General features: G+C 31.7%; 1 protein-coding gene across 7 annotated transcripts in view; it reads left to right on the forward strand.

Annotated features, from left to right (window-relative positions):
• Epha7 (EPH receptor A7) overlaps positions 1 to 21952 on the forward strand; it is a 182128-nt gene that overhangs the window by 41461 nt on the left and 118715 nt on the right. For all 7 annotated transcript variants that reach the window (XM_046431232.2, XM_046431223.2, XM_046431240.2 and 4 more), the window contains exons 4-5: positions 16579 to 16734; positions 17563 to 17898. In XM_046431232.2, the coding sequence (XP_046287188.1) occupies positions 16579 to 16734; positions 17563 to 17898 (492 nt within the window). The remainder of the gene's footprint in view (positions 1 to 16578; positions 16735 to 17562; positions 17899 to 21952) is intronic.

A 21952-nucleotide genomic window follows, 5' to 3' on the forward strand; every position in this document is an offset into this window, starting at 1 on the left:
GAACTGAAATTGATTTTCATGCATGGTTGAGTTTGTTGGGATGAACTCAACTACTATGCATAAATATTTTGCTCCAATGAAACTATCTGAGTAAATATAAAATACATATATATTTTTAACTATATAATTTTGTATCAATTACATGTTAAATAGAAATATATATCTCCTAATCTAATCAGCTATTTGGACAATTGTTCTAAGACATATGCCCTAAATGATAATTTTTTATATTATAATTTAGAAGAGGGCAGGATATTTTGAATTCTCTGCTTTCTTTGAAATACAACTTTACTTGAAAGGATAGTGGAAGAAGCAATTCAATAAAAAATTAATGAAATTGTCACACAGATATTACATCAAGGTCAGTATGTGAACTTGTTCAGCTATTTCATTTTTTATGTGCAAAGTAGGGTGTTTAACCAACTGCATTAAATACCACTTAGGCTATTAGCGATGCAAGCATCTTTCTTTACACTTAGGTATGCAAAACATGTAATGGATGAACAGAAAACCAACTAATATATTTGAAAGTTTAAGCAAACTATTTTATAGTTGAGGATATAATTGAGATGGAAAATGTATAAAGCAAAGCTGAAATGGAAGTAACAAGAGCAATACATCATATCTTTATAAATTGTTTCCTCTGAATTCTAATTTTTGAAATATTTTATATCACTCAACACAATTTGTATGATAAGAGAAGAATTTCTGTCTGGGAAAATCAAAGAACTTTAAAGCCTTTATTGACACCATGTCTAGACATATTCCTCTAACATCTGTATCTTGAAAAGATTCACCTTCTAGCCTCTTACTTAAAGGACTACTAATTTAAACTACAAAATAATCATGTAGGGAAATGTCAAAAGAGACACTCATATCCTTACAAAATCTTGTTTAATTATTGGCATTCAGAAAAGAGTACCCTTAGCCTTGTGATGCCTCAGGTATTATGTACTTTATGATGACATGAAAGCACAATGGAAAGTTTAAGTGTCAGGTACCTCACTTTTCCATTAGTGTTGGTATACACACAAAGTGTCCATTTCACAAATTCTTATACAATACTTGGTTATCCCTATATGACACAGAACTAAACTGGTCACCCTTGGCCTTTCTGTATTCTGTTGGTTTAAACACATTTACTAGTCCTCTTATCAGTGTTTCGTTGAACATTTACCCCCCCAAAGTATTTCAACTTAAATGTTGCAAGAAGTCTATTCTAAAAATATTGCTGGACCCATTCCACCTGGTGTCCACCTGTGACAGCATGTCTTCACAATCTGTCATCTGCTTTTCTTCTGTATTTTCTTAACCTCTTTGTTTGGGTACAATTTTTCAATAGCTATTTTTCCTTATTTAATGTGTTATACATAGTACAGATTGACATTTCCAAATCTTTAGTCAGTTTCTGGAATGATTTGATACTACATAATTAAGATGATTTAATGCACTATCAGTTCTCTATACATAATATTATTTTATAGCACTATTAGTGTAGAGATAAAGTCAGTCATTATATTCTAGTTTATCATTTTCTTTCTGAGAACTTTCAACATTTTTTATTTGGAAATGTGCACATTTACATTATTATTCTTTTCTGTGAAAAAACAATATTTAACTTCTAAATTCACGATTATTTTAGATTCACATATATTTATATAATTTTTGAGTCTAATATTATGCAGTGCTTGCCATTATCTTTCCTGAGTTTACTCTTAATGTTAAGGTACTGTATGCTTTTATCCCATTTTTGTTCATTTCAATTTTTAGCACAAAAAATATGAAATAGTATAGGTGCATGTAAATAGTCTTTGATTCATAGATTGTCATGCCCACAACATTGATCAGAGGTCAAATAAATTAATTTATCTTGAAGTATATAAAATTAAAAGGGAAAACAGAAATGTACAGAAGGATGTGTTGTTCTGTATGTGTATTTGTGCTCGTAGTAAAACATGTAATGTCCCATTGTATTCAAATTAGTTTTTGTTTACAATAATTGCTATAAAATTTTAAAGAGAATCAGTAAGAAATAAATTGAAATGATCCTTATAACAAAAGGCATTAAATGATATTTCAGTGTTTTCTAATATAAACGTTTTATATATATATATATATATATATATATATATATATATATATATATATAACTTATAATTATATAAGTTTATTTTAATAGATTATCATCTAGTTACAAATTACTAACAATAAAAAGTACTGTGTACTTAATGTATGACAATTTAATTAACTTAAAACTGGGAAATATTTATGTATATATTTTAGTTTGGATAGGTCATATCTTTGAGGAAAAAACTGTAATTTTAAAGATTCCAGAGCATAAGAGAACTATTATTGCTTAGTGCTTAACCCTACACTGATGTTTTTATTATAATTTAAAATTTACAGTTTAGTTGTTTCCCTTTCTTGGAAATTCTCTCTTTTATGTTCAATGGATGTGTTCCAATTATACTCTTCTAAAATGTTTTCCATGTCATTTATACACTTATTTATGTTACTATTTGAGGACACGGATGTAATCATGTTAGAAATCATCTAAAGCATTAATCTAAAAGTGGTTGTGCAGTTGCCTGACTATACAGTGTAGCAAGCAACTCCTCTAAGAGTGAAAGCCCATGAAATGTGTCTTCTTACTGATGTAGCCCAGGCTACACTGACCACTGATAAGAATAGATCATATCAATGCAATTATTGATTATCATGAAAAATCTGGATTCAGTGAATTACTTTTTCTTAAAGTAGAATGATATTGCAAGATGCATAATGCTGTCAAATGAATATTTTTCATTCTTTCACTTTGTAAGTGTAGGTTAACATATGGGGTAGATATTGTGTTAGGCATAGGAGTTCTTAGATACATATAGTTCCAGCCCTTGAGTGGTTCATAGCGATCTAACAAGAAAAACAAATAATTATAGCAGTATTAATGTCATAATATTGGTATGTTTCACAGGGTAAAACTGTTTTCCTAAATAACCTTAGAAGGTCAGAAAAATGGAGGATATAAAACCTTTAACTGATATTTGATGGAAGAAACACAACTATTTTTTTTTCTGAAAAATTTATAAAAAATATAATTAAGTGGTATTCAACAAGTACCTACATTATCTTTTTGCAAAATGCTTTGGATACGAAGTTAATGCGATCGGTATAGAGCTGTGTCAGATTATATGTTTGGTGGGTGTAAAAATTAAAAAAGTAACAATTATTTAAATAGTTAATATTAGTAAGGAGTAGAAAGCATGAGACTCCAGTCATAGAATTCTTAGTGTTTCATTTCTAACAATTACATTTATCCCACGACTTGTATAAGTGTGCCTGTGTGTGTGTGTGTATTTGTGTGTTGTTTCTTCTTTTTTTCTCTTCATTCTTTTCTGTAGCCAGCTTCTTTTTTGAAAAAGAATGATTGAGCTCAACAACATCATTTTTTTATAAGGATTTATTTTTCCTGTTATTTCTTTTCTAAGAATTAAGGATTGAGAATATCCTCATTGTCCTGATGCATCTTTTTTAAATGTCATGCTTCAGGGTAAACTGATTTCTTTATGATCTCTGGAAAATTTTCCACTGACATAACAGAAATGATTATTTATCTCCCTACATGTTCAAACTGCCTTATACTGCTTCAGGGTTATTTGCTTCACAAGGCTTAGTATTGATTCACATTTTATAACTGACTAAATAAGGCAAATGTAGTCTTCACAAAATAGCTAGAAAGATTGCTTTAACTTATGATTTTGTTTTAAACATTTTTTGAGACTCTTGTAGAAAATTGATGATGAAAATCCATGTTGAATGAGTTTGCAAAGAACAACTCTTTATTTTATAAAATGAAGATAATTTTTTTTGAGTTTAGTTTCTGCACATAATTTTTACATAAATATGTAAATGTAAATATATCGTGGGATGAAAAATAATCATTGATGAAACACTCAGAAATTCAAATCATTTGTACTGAATATAATGAAATATTTACTAAATATAATGAAATCTAAAACATTTGTGTATTTCTTGTATTTCTTGTTCAGATGAAGTTTACAACTTAGACTAACCTGCCCTTGCATTTTGCTGTTGCTGGATCCACCAGTAACCTCACTGTAAAACATTGCAATAACTGCCACAAATAACTTTCCAGTTTATATAAAAGTGGTCAATAATATGTTCCTACCCATATTTCCTGTATGTCTGCTGTGCTGTGTAGTTTTCTCACTTAACATTGATGAAATGCTACAGCTTTGGCAGGAAAGGTGACTTTAGAGTCTGTGTTCACCACTGAAATAGAAATAATTAGGCAGTTGTGAAAGATAAAAATTAAGCACAGTGTTTATAATTTATAGAAGTGATTTCCTTTGATTAGCAAGAATTTAGCTTAAGGTCATTCAACTGGTTATCCATACTATTTAATATTTCTGATCAAAATGGTACTGTAGTATTTAGACATCATAATGTTTGCTTTTTAGTTGATTCACACCTTTTTAGTCCATTGCCTAGCACTGATAGACAAGCAGTTGTTAGTTGTTTGGTCAGTGAATGCTTCATTTGGCTATATTTAGTTAACAATTAACTTGTTTTTCTACTACATACACATTTAGTTGTGGGAACATGACTTAATGGTTGTCAAGGATAGAAATACTAGGTTAGATAAAAGATATTGCATGGAAATTGACATTGCAAAATACTCATATGAGTTAACAATTGATTGCTTATTCTGTACTGGGCACTGTGCTGTGTTCTTCATTGAACTATATGCTCCAATTGACAATTTTAGGAGGTAGTCTTATTCATTTTTCCATTTTGGATATGAGGAAACTTGATTTCAGAACTAAAGCAAATTTACATAGGTCACACAGCTAGTAAATTCTAGAAGAGAGACTAAACTCCTCTTTTATAAAAAGAACAAGCTGTACTGCTTCATTTAAATGACACCTTAATGCTCTCACTCTTAATGAGTAATTAAAAAGGCATATCACTCAAAATATGATATTATCTTTTCAGAATTGTTTTGTAAAATAATTGTGTAAAAACAATAGTACTGATTTTTAAATTTTTTAAAATTCTAATTTGTTATATATGACAGCAGAATGCATTACAGTTCATATTACACATATAGAGCAAAATTTTTCACATCTCTGGTTGTATGTAAAGTACATTCATACCATTCATGTCTTCATACATGTACTTAGGGTAATGATATCCATCTCATTCCATCATTTCTAACCCCATGTGCTCTCCCTTCCCCTCCCACCCCTTTGCCTTATCTAGAGTTTGTCTATTCCTCCCATGCTCCCCCTCCCCACCCTACTATAAATCAGCTTCCTTTTATCAGAGAAAACATTCAGCTTTTGGTTTTCTTGGGATTGATTAACTTCACATAGCATTATATTCTCCAGCTCTATCCATTTACCTACAAATGCCATGATTTTATTCTCTTTTATTGCAGAGTAATATTTCATTGTGTATGTATACCACATTTTCTTTATTCATTAATCTACTGAGGGGCATCTAGGTTGGCTCCAAAGTTTAGCTATTGTGAATTGTGCTGCTGTAAACATTGATGTGGCTGTGTCCCTGTAATATACTGTTTTTAAATCCTTTGGGTATAGACTGAGGAGTGGGATTGCTGGAAAGAATGGTGGCTCCATTCCCAGCTTTCCAAGGAATCTCCATACTGCTTTCCATATTGGCTGCACCAATTTGCAGTCCCATCAGCAGTGCATCAGTGTGCCTTTCCCCCATATCCTCACCATCACTTATTGTTGTTTTTGTTCTTAATAGCTGCCATTCTCACTGCAGTGAGATGAAATCTTAAGAGTAGTTTTAATTTGCATTTCTCTAATTGCTAAGATGTTGAACATTTTTTCATATATTTGTTGACAGATTGTATATTATCTTCTGAGAGGTATTTGTTCAGTTCCTTGACCCATTTATTGATTGGATTATCTCTTTTTTTGATGTGTAGCTTTTTGAGTTCTTTATATAACTTAGAGATTAGTGCTCTATCTGATGTGCGAGTGGTAAAAATTTGCTCCCAAGATGTAGGCTCTCGATTTAATCTCACTGATTATTTCTTTTGCTGAGAAGAAATTTTTAATTTGAGTTATCCCATTTATTGATTCTTGATTTTAATTTTTATGCTACAGGAGTCTTATTAATAAGTTGGGGCCTAATCCAACATGATGGAGATTTGGGTCTACATTTTCTTCTATTAGACGCTGTGTCTCTGGTTTAATTCCTAGGTCCTTAATCTACTTTGAGTTGAGTTTTGTGCATGGTAAGTGATAGGAGTTTAATTTAATTTTGTTGCTTATGGATTTGCAGTTTTCCCAGCCTCATTTGTTAAAGAGGCTATCTTTTCTCCAATATAAGTTTTTGGTGCCTTTGTCTAATATAAGATAACCGTATTTATGTGAGTTTGACTCTGTGTCATCTATTCTATACCATTGGTCTACCAGTCTATTTTGGTGCAAATACCATGCTGTTTTTGTTACTATAGCTCTGTATTATAGTTTAAGGTCTGGTATAGTGATGCCACCTGCTTCACTCTTCTTTCTTAGGATTGCTTTAGCTATTCTGGGTCTCTTATTTTTCCAGATGAATTTCATGACTTTTTTTTTCTATTTCTGTGAGGAATGTCTTTGGGATTTTGATGGAATTGCATTAAATCTGTATAGTGCTTTTGGTAGTATGGTCATTTTGAAAATAGTAATTTTGTCTGTCCAAGAACAAGGTAGATCTTTCCATCTTCTAAGGTCTTCTTTAATATCTTTCTTTAGCGTTCTATAGTTTTTGTTGTAGAGGTCTTTCACCTCTTTTGTTAGGTTGATTCCCAGGTATACTATATTATTTTATTTTATTGAGGCTATTGTAAATGGGGTAGTTTTCCTAGTTTCCCTTTCAGAGGATTTGTTACTGATAAACAGGAATGCTTTTGATTTATGGGTATTTATTCAGCTACTTTGCTGAATTCATTTACTAGTTGTAGAAGTTTGCTGATGGAATTTTTTGGGTCTTCTACATATAGAATCATATAAATGGCAAATAGTGCTAATTTGAGTTCTTCTTTTTCTATCTGTATTACTTTAATTTCTTTCGTCTAATTGCTCTGGCCAGTGTTTGCAGAACTATGTTAATAGAAGTGGTGAAAGATGGCATTCTGGTCTTGTGATCATCTCAATTGGTGCAGAAAAAGCATTTGACAAAATAAAGCACCCATACCTGTTCAAAACACTAGAAAAAGTAGGTTAACAGGAACATATCTCAACATCATAAAAGCTATCTCTGGTAAGCCCTAGACCAACATCGTTCTACATAGAGAAAAACTGATATTTTAAAAGAGTAATATTAACTTGTAAATGTTATCATATTTGTATGGAAAATCTATAATGACCTTTCTCAATATTTTCTTATTGAATGAATAGTAATATTAAATTTGCAAAACATATGGTATTGTAAAGAATATTAGAAATGTTTGAAAATAAGCTTGACAGTGGCATAAATATTACACTGTCTGAAATCTTTGTAATGTAATTGTAGTTTAAGAAACTTCTTCATAGAAGACTCCTGTTCATAATTGCATGTGCTCAAGAAAAACTTTTAGTACAATAAAATATTACTGTTACAAATATTCCACTCTTTTTCAGTTGCTAAAAATATGTCATATAACATTTAAGTTTGTTAAGCTTGCTCCCCCTAAAATGTTTTACAGTTTTGCTGTAGATTTAGAGTAGAAGTAATATTACTTTTCATCTTAAAACATATATGTAAAGTTCATTTTAAAAACATACGTGTGTTGTGGCTGGGGATGTGGCTCAAGCAGTAGCGCGCTCACCTGGCATGTATGCGGCCCAGGTTCGATCCTCAGCACCACATACAAACAAAGATGTTGTGTCCACCGAAAGCTAAAAAGTAACTATTAAAAAAAAATTCTCTCTCTCTCTCTCTGTCTCTCTCTCTCTCTCTCTCTTTAAAAAAACACATGTGTAAACGTTTTATATACATATTATATATTTTAGTGAATCATATAATTTTCACCTGGTTTTAAAAACCCACTCTGTATCTTTATCTGCATGAGTCGAAATGAATGTGCACATCTTTGGGAACCACATCTATGCAGGATTTGACAACAGTGTTACAGAGCTAGAGATGAATCCTAGGCAGAGAGAACCCTGAGAGGTAACTGACACTGTCAGGGATACTGTGCATTCAGGATGGCTCTTCTGGAACCTGCCTTTCATACACTTGCTGAGGCACTACTGAAGGACTAAGTGGGTGTATTGCACATTTGTCGATGGTTGTTTTATGGGATGGAGTAATAGGATATATATATGGTTTTAAAATAAAATTTTTTTTCTCTCTTTCTCTTTTTTTCTTTTGGTACTGAGGATTGAACCCAAGGATACTCTACCCAAAGATATATTCCCAGTCCTTTTTACTTTTTATTTTGAGATAGTGTCTTGCTAAATTGCTGAGGCTGTCTCCTGCCTCAGCTTTCTGAGTGCATGGGATTACAGGCGTGTGAGAGTTCATCCAACTTAAAGATAGCATTTCACTTAAAAACAATCATTGCATAGTCTAACAGCTAGATAAATGATTACTCTGTTATTATTAATACAGTCTTTTCAGATAGAAGCATAACAAATAACTACTTTGTTCATGGTACTTGAGAGTAAATAACAAGAAAACAAGGAAATTGAAACTCAGTGTGAACTATGTTCTGTAAAGTGGTGGAATATATTCTAACACAGATCCTTTAAGTTAAAATCCACCTCTCTTTTTATATTTTACATTATTTCTTCATCACAGTCTAATATTTATAAAACAAAATAAGTAAGATAAAAAAGATAGACTTTCTCCTTTTAATAATCATTTTGACTGTGATATCAGAATTATGATGATGTTCTAGTAATATAAAGAGTGGTTTAACTCTGGACCTTAATAATATTCTTAGAATATTCTAACTTGATAGTTTAATTAAAATGTGTCAGGCTGGGGATGTGGCTCAAGCGGTAACACGCTTTCCTGGCATGCACGCGGCGCTGGGTTCGATCCTCAGCACCACATAAAAATAAAATAAAGATGTTGTGTCCACCGAAAGCTGAAAGATAAATATTAAAAAATTCTCTCTCTCTCTCTCTCTCTCTCTCAAAAGTAATAATAATAATTAAAATGTGTCTATGTGAGGCTTTGTTTTATATCATTTTGCATTAAAAGTCTTAAAAATAAAACTTTTAAATGTTTCTTGTTGTATATGTTTTATTTGCACCATATAATATCAATAAAATTAACTGCTTAATTAAATAATGCCTAACAAACACACATACACAATACACATTTTTAATGACCTGAAATGAATTTTTATTGTAGATTTCAAAATTCCCAAACTGTTTTCAGGAACTTGGTTACCTGATTTCACAACTTTTATGTTCTGCATATTTTCTAAGCTCTTGCAAGTTAGTTGCAAGGTAATACGGATGGTGTCTCACAAACTATAATACAGTCATTACATCATGTTGTTTCTATCCTCCCTGCCTGCTGTTCATTCTCAACGTGAAAAATCATAGCATATCACCGACAGGAGGTCTGGATTTCAGACGGACTTTTGTAATTATTCCCACTGGGGCACTGTCAATAGGATTAAAATACAGATTCTGGATCTGTCTGTCCCAGATGAGGTCAGCACTTTGAGCAGTGGGAGTACTATTTCTACAAGCTGTGCTCTCCTGTTTGCCTTATAGAAGCACAGATATTAACATGACAAAAATATTTGAAAGCTCCTATGGAAACAGACTGGTTTTGCCTGAATTAAGTAAAATGTCCATCTGTAATAAATAAAATAACAGCATTCATTAGAATCCTCAAGTATGTATGTATGTAGATTCTACAATAACATTAAAGCCCAGAAAGTTTCAATTACAGAACAATCCACTTATAGTTCATAATTAATAAACTCTTTGCAGCTGTGGAACTGTGGCCGGAAACATCTGCAAAGCCTCATATTTTACACAGACATATATAATTCCTCCAGAAAAAGTTCAATTGTGCTTAAACTCACAGGTTTGGAAATGGAGTAAAACCTAAGGAAGCTGAGTTTAGTTCTATTCAGTTAGCTTGCAGGGGAGGCAGAGTGGGAGTAGGTGGGTGAAGGAAACCAGCTCTGTCTGACAAAGTACTATGTGTAAAGAGTAAAAATGTTTAGGAGCTAGTCAGATATTCAATTACAACCATTTTTATATAATGAATAAAAAATCTCTCCCAAATATACACATAGTATTGATGAAAAGCTGTTTCTTTTACATTATAAAATTACTATTCATTCCTCAGATAACATATAAACTATTATTTACACAACTCTAAAAGTACACACCACATTAATAAAAGAGTAACAACAATGCACTGACATTGTTTCCAAGTTTTTAAATTACTCTCAGGTAATTTTTTTGAACCTAGATACAACTTTATAAAAATAGCTCAATAGTATACATGTTAGAAAGATACAGTAATTTAGATAATATTTGCTATTTTATTAATGTTTTTAAATGTTCAGATTCAAAGTAACATTATTAACTGGGTTTGTTATGAAAGCTCAGTTGAAATGTAATTCGCATACCATAGAGTTCCCCTATTGAAGTGTACAATTTAATGGTTTTTAGTAGTCATAGAATTGTAGGATCATCACTACAAATCAATTTTAGAACATTGACATCACCCTGAAAATTAACCCTGTACTCTCTAACAGTTCCTTGCCGTTTTTTCCTCATATATTCATCTCTAGACAACCAATAATCTATATTTTATATGTATAAATTTTCCTATTCTGAATATTCCATGTAAATGGAATCATACAGGATAGACTCTTTTATGATGAAATTCTTTTGTGCAGTCAGTTCTCAAGGTTCATCTGCTTTACTATGTGTCAGTGTGTTTCTACTTTTCATTGGCAAATAATAGTCATCCATTAGTTGATAGATATTTGGGTTGTTTTTACTTTCTATCTGCTATGAATATTCCCATGTGAGGTTTTGTATAAATATATATTGTGATTAGTCTTACATATACCAAAGATTGGAATTGTTGATTCTTATATTAACAAGTTTTGGCCTTTTGAGGAAAACTACCAATCATTTTCAAATTGGGTATACTATTTTATATTCCCACCAGCAGTGTAGGAACTTTCTAATTCCTCTTTATTCTATCTAGTATTTGCCATTTGCTTTTTTATTATAGTCATCTTACTAAATGTGGTTTCGGTTTGCACTTTCTTAATGGCTAATAATGTTGAGTGTCATTCTATGTGCTCATTGGCCATTTGTATATCTTCATGGAGAAACATCTATTCAGATTTTTTCACCTACTTTTTGATTGGCCTATGTATGCATTTTAATTTTGGTGTTGCTATTTTTCTTGCCATTTTAATTCATTAACATTCTTGATGTTATCTCATTTTACCTTAAAGTTTCATCTTGGTGACATTTTATTATCATTTACCTTTAGAGGCTGATAGTTTTAAGAAGAGATCTGGAACTTCCAGGATGTTGGTTCTGAACACCTGGAAACCTTTTGAAATATAGAAATGTTCAGACTCAGTAATGATTTAATGATTAATATTGAGTCAAAATAATATATGTATATATATATACACACACACACACACACACAGACATGCACACACACATACTGGAGATTAAAATCAGGGGCAGTTAACCTGTAGGCCACATACCCAACCCTTTGTTATTTTTATTTTTCATTTTTAGACAGTGTCTTGCTAAGTTGCTGAAGCTGGCTTTGAACTTGCAATCTTCCTGCTTTAGCCTCCTGAGGGGCTGGGACTACAGGCATATACCACAGCACCCAGCCAATAATGCCTTTTCAAAGATTCACTGATGTGGAAGCTATGGAGAACAGCCAACTAAGATATAGATAATCAGAGTACTCTTGTCCAGAATAATGACAAGGATGTTGGTAATAAAAGTTGAAGCTTAAGATTTTTAAAAATTGAGAGCCTGTTGAGTACCAGCAAGTAATTTTTGTTTTAACTGTATAAGAAATCTACAATTACATAGAATTTTTAGGACAAGACTGTGGGAAGGGAATCATTAGAAATAATAATCACATAGGATGTCACCCAAGCTTACCCATATGAACCAGGGAACCTCTGATTATTTGCATCTGCATTTAGAAGGGATGATTAATTTTACCTAATTATGTACCCCAGATGATTGGAAATTACTATGCAGCTTTTCAGATGGTCTTTAGATTGTTCAGTTAGAACAGAGTAGTTGTGACAGTACCATGATTGTCCAATTGACTGTCTGAAGCCTTTACAGACTCTGAGGCCAGATAGCTGTCATTTTAATACTTGTTATGCATTGAAGGCAATAACCTTTAATAACATTGAAGGTGGAATATAGGATTGTTAGAAGAATTCAATAGAGAATTATCATACAAACTTTTAGTGTAAGTTTTCTTACATACTAAATATTTTGCATTCAGAATTTTGGTGCAGTATTATTATTCTTGGGTCATTAAGGGAAACTCTCTTGCCTTTTGTTTTCTTCTATAAAGAATTTAAATCCCAAATATTACTTTAATCAATTCAGTTATATAAGGACAAGGTATTCTTATTTAGAAATAGTTTAATATAATCATAATAAGCTATACTTTTCACAGTAAATCTTGCAGATCTTTTAGTGTGCTACAATGAAGTATATTAGATTATATTATAGTGGATGACATTGTTACTGTCTATTATACAGAAGTTTCACGTGTTTCCTAGATTCTCTCTCTACCCCTTTTTTATGGTTTTTCATTTAAAGAACAGAATAAGCAGTAACTTGCTTACCATGTGAAATCTGACAAGATTACAGTTCGTGGCTCTGGAATAACAAATTTATTTTATGTATTCAGGCCCCAAAGACTAAAGAACAACCAAATATGTAAATGTCAGGCCTTTGTGTTCACACAGAAAGATAGTATTATTATATAACAGGGGGGAGATTTTTTTTTTTACAAAAGTAATTAAATATTTGAAAGAAATTCCATACATATTCCCAATTTTCATCAATATAGCACAATGTTAATACTAAAACAATATGTAGATTAAAAAAATCAAAAAGCATCCAAAGGCAGGAAATTGAAATGTTACATTTCTTATTTTACTTTACTGTCGTGAGTGTGCTACATCAATTAAAAGTTGCTTCAAGTCCAAGTGCTTTGAGCAATTTGAGAAATACAGCAAAGGATGAAAAATTTGTAAGGCTGCTGTTGAACAATTCCTAGAAAGTTTTTCTTATATACTTAATAATTACATGTAAAGGGAATTTATCTTTGAGGATTTGGAAGACATTTACCTCTAAAGACTTTTTCCTAATAATTTCTAGAAAACCTGCTGCATTTATACAGGGGAGAAATTGCCTGGATTTCCATGAAGATTTTTTTGGTTCAGCTGGAGAGCTGATCTAATGCTTCCTTATGTGTATGGCTCTCAGATACGCCGCTTCACCCGGTTTCTCTCATTGAGTATTGGCCTCAAGCTCTTTTGTGTGGATATCTTATCACAATTTCTAATTTTAAGAACATCTGTTACTTGCTTCCCAAGACTTCTACCACCCAATTGCTCAGTATTATCCTAAGAGACTCAGCTTTTGTCTTCACATCTTCTTGGCTTCACTTTTAATACTCCTGCTCCAAAGTTTTGTACTTATTTTTAATAACTCTGAATTGGTAGTTTCTTTAGAGGTTAAAATGAAAACTGGCTCATTACAACTTATAATTTTCTATATTAACTCAACAGAAACAGAATATTACTTTAAAGAAAAAAAGTTCAAGACTTTTCTGGTATTGCTATTGTCTATTTAATGATAGCTGCACATGTACTCCATAATTTTTCAGGTAGTAATCAGTGCCAAAATTCATGGTAGTATTGAGAATGCCTATTTAATAGCACTTCTTAAGGTGTGCCAGGATATTATTTTATAGTTTTCTAAGTTAAAATAATAGCTTTTAAATTAGTGGAAATGCATGGTAAAAGATAATAAAAATTCATTGAAAATTATTTTAGAGTTACAAAGCCCTTGATATCCATTAAATAAATACCAAAATTTGGCTGATTCTATAGTGAATAGCTTATAGTTGTCAGTAGTCCGGTGTCTTAAATCCAATTTTAACATAGTCATGTGGAATTATTTGAAGAACTCAGGTTACTTTTTATTCAAATTTGTATTCCCATCTGTTAAAAGGAGAAGAAAATTTAATGTAATTGGAAAATTGAGTGATAAGAGTTTCATATTTCTCAACAGTAGTTATCACATATATGGAATATATATGCATATATGTGTGCATAGATATTTTTGAAATCATTTAAGTTAAACATTAAATGAACTCCCTAATTCATTGGGAAAATGGAGACTTGCAGTTGCCTTTTACTTAAGAGGCTTTTATTGGTGATTCCATTGGAAAGCAGTAGTTTTCTTCATACTAATTGTGGAAACCTACCTAATAAATGTCAAATCATATTGTCATGTGGTTCCCTGGTTCTCTGCTCCCTAACCTCCCTAAAAAATAAATAAATACACATATAGTCTAATAAAATACACACATGGTGTATCTTTTCTTTTTTTTCTCATTGTTTCTGTTCTGTGTCTCCTTTACTTCTCAGACCCTAAAATTTCAAACTTCAGGTTGTAAGTAAAGCATTACTTTCTCTGGTTTTTGGCATAGGATCTTTGATCTTTGGCACAGGATCTTTAATCTTTGAATATAGATAATACATAAAATAAGATATGATGGATATTTAAAGAATAAAGATTTTTCATCTTGAGAAATCTAGCCAAATCCTTTGTCCCTCCCCTTAACCAGTCTCTAATGTGGCAAGATCCCATCTGTAGGTGTTATAGTTTTGTTATCGTATTTTTATAATTTATCTAATTATTTTCTCTTAGATTTATAGTAATTGCTACTGAGAATATGTGAAGAGGCATGATGCTTCTTCATCTAATTTGTTTGTAATTGTTATACATTTGTATGAATTTTGAGAAGCCAACAAAAGGTAGTTAGCAAAGTGGCTTCTGATCACAGCACTGGATTATGCATTTACAATGTAGTGGTGGTAGTTCTGCATATCTAAGTGTCTATGTATCTAAGAGCTATATATCTATGTTATCTATCACACTATAACTCATTTTAATTAAATTTATCTAAGTTATGTAACTTTGATCATGTAAAATAGTCTTCTTAGAGCATAAATAATGATTTTGAGCTCTCAGATATATTAGAATTATGTATTAATTATTCAACATGTAAGCAAAAGTAAAGAATGACTAACATTTTTTCTGGATATTATGCCATCTTAAGTCATCTCAAAAAATTGATAGGATTTTTCCTACTTCCCACCCTATAAGAGTGAAAATGTAATTAATTTTCTGACTAGTGCCCAAGTAAAGGACATTAAATAAACTTGCCAATAATAAGTTAAAATTTAAAACTGAGTTGTTAAAAAATATTCACTACCTCTTCTTTGTGGATATGATTTATTGTTTTATTAAAATTGATGATCACAAATACTTAAATAGATATTCATTTAATAAATATTAAGGGTATACCAAATTTATTTAATATATTCAATGTAGAATATCATCAACTAATAAAATAAAAAATAATGAAAAAATTCAACATGCTTATTTTTTAATTGAAGATAAACATAAATACATAATATGCAGGGATATGAAATCATACATGGATAGCTAATTTAATATCAAAATCTAAGTAAATATGAGCAGCTTCATTAGGAGGTGGCAAACATCAGTATCTCAGTTCACTGCTAAGAGCAGTTGCTGGGTCAATGTGACTAAACCCTTAACCTCTCTTAGCACAGGAGAGAAAAGGTTATTATATCTCTAGCGTGGATGACTTTCCCTATTTCTGGTGGTTTAGCCATCTGCTAGACATAGGATTTTGTTATCTTTTGTAACAAAAGCCACTCACATGTGGAAAACAGCCTGCTTGATAACTTGATGGTTGAAATTATATCTCAAAGTTCCTGAGAAGTTGGGTACAGATAGATCTGTCATATTTAGGTGAAAGATTTTACATCTTATTACTACTTTGTTAATTAATATTATACTAGTATTTTTTAACGCAAGCCAAGTTAACACCTTAATAAGTTAATTTACAGCTACAGGAGACTAAGGAAACATAACTTTGAATGTGCTAGTGTAGACTGACAGCATCAATTATTGCTGAAATCAAAGTTAAATTTGACTTAAATATCTGCAGTAAATATTCTAAGATTTTCTCTAAATAAATTAGGCTAGTGTTCAGTTTTGCACTGTAGACTTTGGACTATTGCCAAGTAAAGGTGCAATTTCAGCTGTATCATTTTGTTTCCATTATTTTGTTTTAAGATGTATTATAACATTGAGTTATTGACATATACTAAAACATATCTTGAAAAACTTGTTTTTATAAAACAAATTTGATACTTTATTCTTGGCTAAATGTCTCTATTTTATTTAAACACTCTATTTACTCTTATGTTCCTATTTTCACTTTCTCTTGCTCACCCAGCCTGTGGCCGTGGGTTCTACAAATCTTCCTCACAAGATCTTCAGTGCTCTCGTTGCCCGACCCACAGTTCCTCTGATCGAGAAGGATCCTCCAGGTGTGAATGTGAAGATGGGTATTATAGGGCTCCATCTGATCCACCGTATGTTGCATGCACAAGTAAGTTCATGATGTGAAATTAATAAAGGGCTTTCAGAGCCCTTCCATTTAGTTGTGGAATGACTGAAAAAGCTATTGAATTTGTAAAAAAAATTGTTAACTGTTCTTAAATATTCTGGAAACTTTCCATGAACTAAGTTAAGTAATATAAAATAGGTATATCATATCATTTTCCATGTAGTATTCATTTCTCCAAAATTAGGATATATTTTTATAACATTTTCACATGTACTTAATAGAAATCATAAAATTAAAAGTTCTTAGAGCCTTGAAGGTATATGAAATGTGATTAAAATTAATGTTTTCTGAATTAAAATCACATTGCTAAATAGAGCAAATCACACATTGGTGTTTCTATTAAGAGTGTTTTAGAGGCCCAAATCCAAAGCCAGTCCTACACATTACTATAAATTATTCCTGAGCACATTATGAATGAATAAATATTTTTTTCTGTTATACAGTTAAAAGGAAAACTATTTGTGAACAACTGCACAACTGTTTTTCTAGGTGCCTTAACTGTTCTTTTTTTAATTGCTTGGAAGAAAAATAGCTAAAGACTGTGGCAAAAGTACAAAGACACTTGTTATCCTGTTTTCATTTTGACATATTAAATGGAAAATAAATAAAGTCTCTTGCCAAGTGAATTCAAGGAGGCTTTTATATAGCTTCTCTAGTAAAGGTAGTGAAATGTTTATTGTGAAAGAAAGCATTTCAGCTAGTTTCCTCTTTGGTAATTGGGCCACTAGCTTAATAGTCCCACATAGATTTTGTTTTTCATTTTGTTTTCTCTATTTTTGTTTATTTGTAATTTACTTTTGGTTTCTAAAGGGCCTCCATCTGCACCACAGAACCTCATTTTCAACATCAACCAAACCACAGTAAGTTTGGAATGGAGTCCTCCTGCAGACAATGGGGGAAGGAACGATGTCACCTACAGGATACTGTGTAAGCGATGCAGTTGGGAGCAGGGCGAATGTGTGCCCTGTGGGAGTAACATTGGGTACATGCCCCAGCAGACTGGATTAGAGGATAACTACGTCACTGTCATGGACCTGCTAGCCCATGCCAATTACACCTTTGAAGTGGAAGCTGTGAACGGAGTTTCTGACTTGAGCCGATCCCAGAGGCTCTTTGCTGCTGTTAGCATCACCACGGGTCAAGCAGGTATGTTTTGTGTTTGTCTTTATGGAATGAGCAATGTGTATGACTGTATAAATAGGGTTTCTAGCTTGTATATTTACTTAACACTGCTTGATTTCTCAGCTGGTTGATTATTTACACCTTTAAAGTTTTTCTCCTGTTGCCTATTAAGCCATTACTGTACTCATTAACATCTCCATAGATCTTGCCTGAGAAATAAAAGGGGATAAGTTGTAAACCAGTTGAGACTGCTATTAAATCAAACAACTTTTTTGAAAGCTCTAGAGAAAAGTGAAAATATTGGTCAAAATGAGGTAAAGGGATGTTTCTCACATTTTTACCTGCTTATAATCATAATCTACATATAATTAGGAATAATGAAAAGAGTTGGCTTACTGTCTCACATAATGTTAATAAGCCCTATTTTACTGCATAGAATATAATATTTATAATATATGACAAGCCTGTATTTAAATATTCATGAGGGGATTTTAAGTTCATCAGTAGATTTGTGATCATATGAATGTCCACAATATTGGAATAAGTACTTGGCATATATATGGGTTTCAAAGAAATGGTAATGATAATTGTGAACTTGTAGCTTAGTATAAAGTAGTTTTTATTTTTTTACTGGAATTTGAGGTGTTCTCCCTAGTCATTCTTTGTTGTGGTTAAGCATTTTCAGGGAAATACACACTTGGAAGGAAGTTTCAGAATCAGGAGACTACCAAACCTTCAGAAAATCCTTATTACTTCAGCAAGTTTCAGAAATCAACCTTTCTCAATCTTTTGAAAAATTCTTGTGGCTGAAGGATTAGGCTCTGTAGTAGATGTAGCCAAGTGTTGTCTTACTGTCTTAAGTGAAGTTGGACCTAGACTAGAGTAGGAGTTGTGTGGGCATCCTGGTTTGGCTTATCATGAGGTCTTCTTGGTCTTTGGCTGTCAATCTTAAACCGACCAGTATTATCCCAAATTCCTGGACAAGTACTAATCTAGTCTTCATTTCTATGCCAATTTTAACAAAATGTTGCCTCTTTAAATTACATCTGCAAAAAGAAGACTGTATTTTCTCATGGACAGATGAGTGGGTTCTTATTCTAAAGGTTTCATTCTGATATTTATTTTAAAAGACTGTTTCACATCAGATCTCCCATGTAAGAGCAGAGATCAAACATAGAAACTTAAGATTTTAGTAACTCAACAAAAGAAATAGCTGAGGCTGAGTTAACTGACATCTGAACTTATTCATTTTGCAATGATATTTACATGGTTTTCTATTAAGATGCTTTTGTTAGTAGATATTTTCACCTGTGTTGCATTATATTGAAACTTGTCATCATAAATTTATAGTGAGTGGGTTGAAGCATTCTAGGTTTGTGACATTGACTTTAGGGCTATCTTTTGGAAGCATTAATAGAAACTCTTGGGTCTATTTAACTAGAATAACTTTGTTTTATTCCTATTAATACCAAGAAGTAATTTTTTTAATTTTTAAATATGACCTGAAGATATTAAACTGATACCACAAATAGAGTTTGTAAAATATTTTCCTTTGTTTTGGGTCTCTCTTCTTGCTCCTTAAGTGTCTGTTGCTTAATTTTTCAAGTTAATACAGCATGGGCTCAATAGGTCATAGATTTTCCCTAACTTCTCCTATCAAACATTTCACAACAGTAAGGTAAAATATCTTTGAGTGTTGATGCTTTGCAGAGTAGGAACAAACTTAGGTACAACTACATCACAGTGAATCCCATTATGCTGTATGATTAATATACACTTAGAAAAGAAAAGAAAAAAATAGATTTGGTAGTTTTGGTCTTTTTTTTCCCCTTTTGCTTTGCTACTTTTGGAGGGTTAATTTAAACATGAAAAAAAATTCGATTATGAAAATAACAGTACTGTAAATATAAAAAAATTCAATAATGCACTTAAAATGAGTGAATTTTGTGCTTCGTGAGTTATAACTCAAAAAAATAATAGGTACATGTGATAAGCATAACAACTTTATAGAAAGGAAAAAATATAAAAAAGGGTTAAAAATTAGGTATGTACTTTTATTATGAAATATTAATTCATGATTGCCTAGACTCTACTATCTCTCAAATGCTAAAACCCATGAATTTATACTAACTTTTTTGACTTTCAAAAAAGAAGCACATAAACAAGACAGTCTATGTGATAATTTTATTATAATTTGATTAGTATATTATGATTTTACATAATGGTATTTTAAAAAGATTATAGAAAAAATTGGCATACATTGTTGAATGTCACTCTATTCCATTTATATATTTCCTCCTAACACCAATATTTTTTTTCTTTTTAAAAGGAGGGATGATTTGGAATTTTGTCCAAGTTTATGACTATCCAGAAAACCTATATCATCTTTGAGATCCTCATTCTCCATGAAGCAAACAGCATCACTTAAACCTAGTTTATGCTGCCATTGCTTTGATTATGAATTTATAACTGGATATTTGGTGATTCACTTCATCAGCAATCCACTGATGCCTAGTATAAAAAGTCTTATTAAGTGTATCTCCATGGGTCTGGAAAAAATTAAGAGTAAGGATAGAAAATAATTGGCCAGTGCTTGAGAGATACTGTGTATACTTTTTCTTTTGGAACTACATTGAAGGAGGGAGAAATTGATTTTTGATTGACCTATAAACAATAAGACTATTATCTGGCACCAATTATCTTAATCAATACTTTTAAGTTTAAGATGAGACTCATACAGAAGCATACTATGTGAATATTCTGGTACATAAGACCGAATTTTCTGAAACACATATTTTTTGATGTTGTTTTATTAGAAATTATATTCTAATAATTAGAAATTATATGAATTATTAAGGTGGGTGTCACAGACATCAAGCTTATGTACATTGGAGTTACTTTTTACCTATGTAAATGAAGAGGAAATCATATACATTTGATTTATGGCATTATGATCTTCATTCTTTCTTACATTTGAAGGCTCTCTTAAGCAAATACATAGGAATAGTAAGGACTATTTAAATTGTTAAGGACTATTGACTGCTACTTTTTATTTGTTTAGTCTTCCTTTTTTGAGATAGACTGGTGCCTGCACTGGTTTTGAACTCCTAGGTTTAAATTGTCCTCCTCTTAAGAGAGTATCTGTGTCTCCTCTTGAGTAGCTGAGACTATAGGTGCTTGCCACTGCACCTGGCTGAATGCTATTTTTACAGACTAATTCAGACAACCATACTAACTATTGAGGGGTGAAACAACATCAGGGAATGCTGAGGACATGAAAGCAAAGAACAGTCCTTCGTTGTGAGTCCATACTGCAGCAGACATGCGCTTACATACACAAGTAATAATAGTACACTTGACTGTATGTAATACATATTGAGTGAAATACAGAAGCGTTGAAGATAGGTTTCTTTCTGTGGTTAAAGAGGAGTTACAGAAAAAGATGCCAGTTGATCTGGAGTTTCAGGATGGATATAGTTTTGCCATATGAAGGACAGTAAGTCATACTCTAGACCATTAGGAGAAACATGCTGTTCACCCAATTATGAGATTGTAACTTTGATTAAAAACCTTCCACAGACCAAGTGCTGTAGTGCACAAAAGGTTTGCAAAAGTATAAAGTTATTAAAAAAAGATCAATAACTGAAAATTATTACCTCTTTCTGTTATATTTTTGTTCACTCTAAAATTATTTAAGCAGTTCAACTTTTTTTTTTTTTTAACATTGTTAGTAAAGACGCTGCAAAATTATACAATGTGATCTCTCCCAAAAGGAACTTAGGGGATTTTCAGTTATCTTCCACATCAGAAACCGTGTCATGTTTATATGTGTTACCACCATCTAGCTTAATTCTTTCCACATGCAAACTGTAAAAAGAATGTTGTGTAATTAAAACCAAAGGGAAACCTATTCATACACAAGAAAAATTAAATGAATATACAAGTGTGAAAACATTGAGACAGTGTTCAAAAAGACATAGTTTGATGTTAGCTAACATAATCACATGATTTTAGACAAGTTACTTCTTTTGAACTTCAATTTTCTCCTGATATAAATGGCATAATAGTTTTTGACTCT

This window comes from Marmota monax, unplaced genomic scaffold (assembly GCF_021218885.2).
Source record: "Marmota monax isolate L192 unplaced genomic scaffold, Marmota_monax_Labrador192_F-V1.1 WCK01_AAM20220418_F8-fsc00013, whole genome shotgun sequence".
In the NCBI taxonomy this organism is placed as follows: Eukaryota; Metazoa; Chordata; class Mammalia; order Rodentia; family Sciuridae; genus Marmota; species Marmota monax.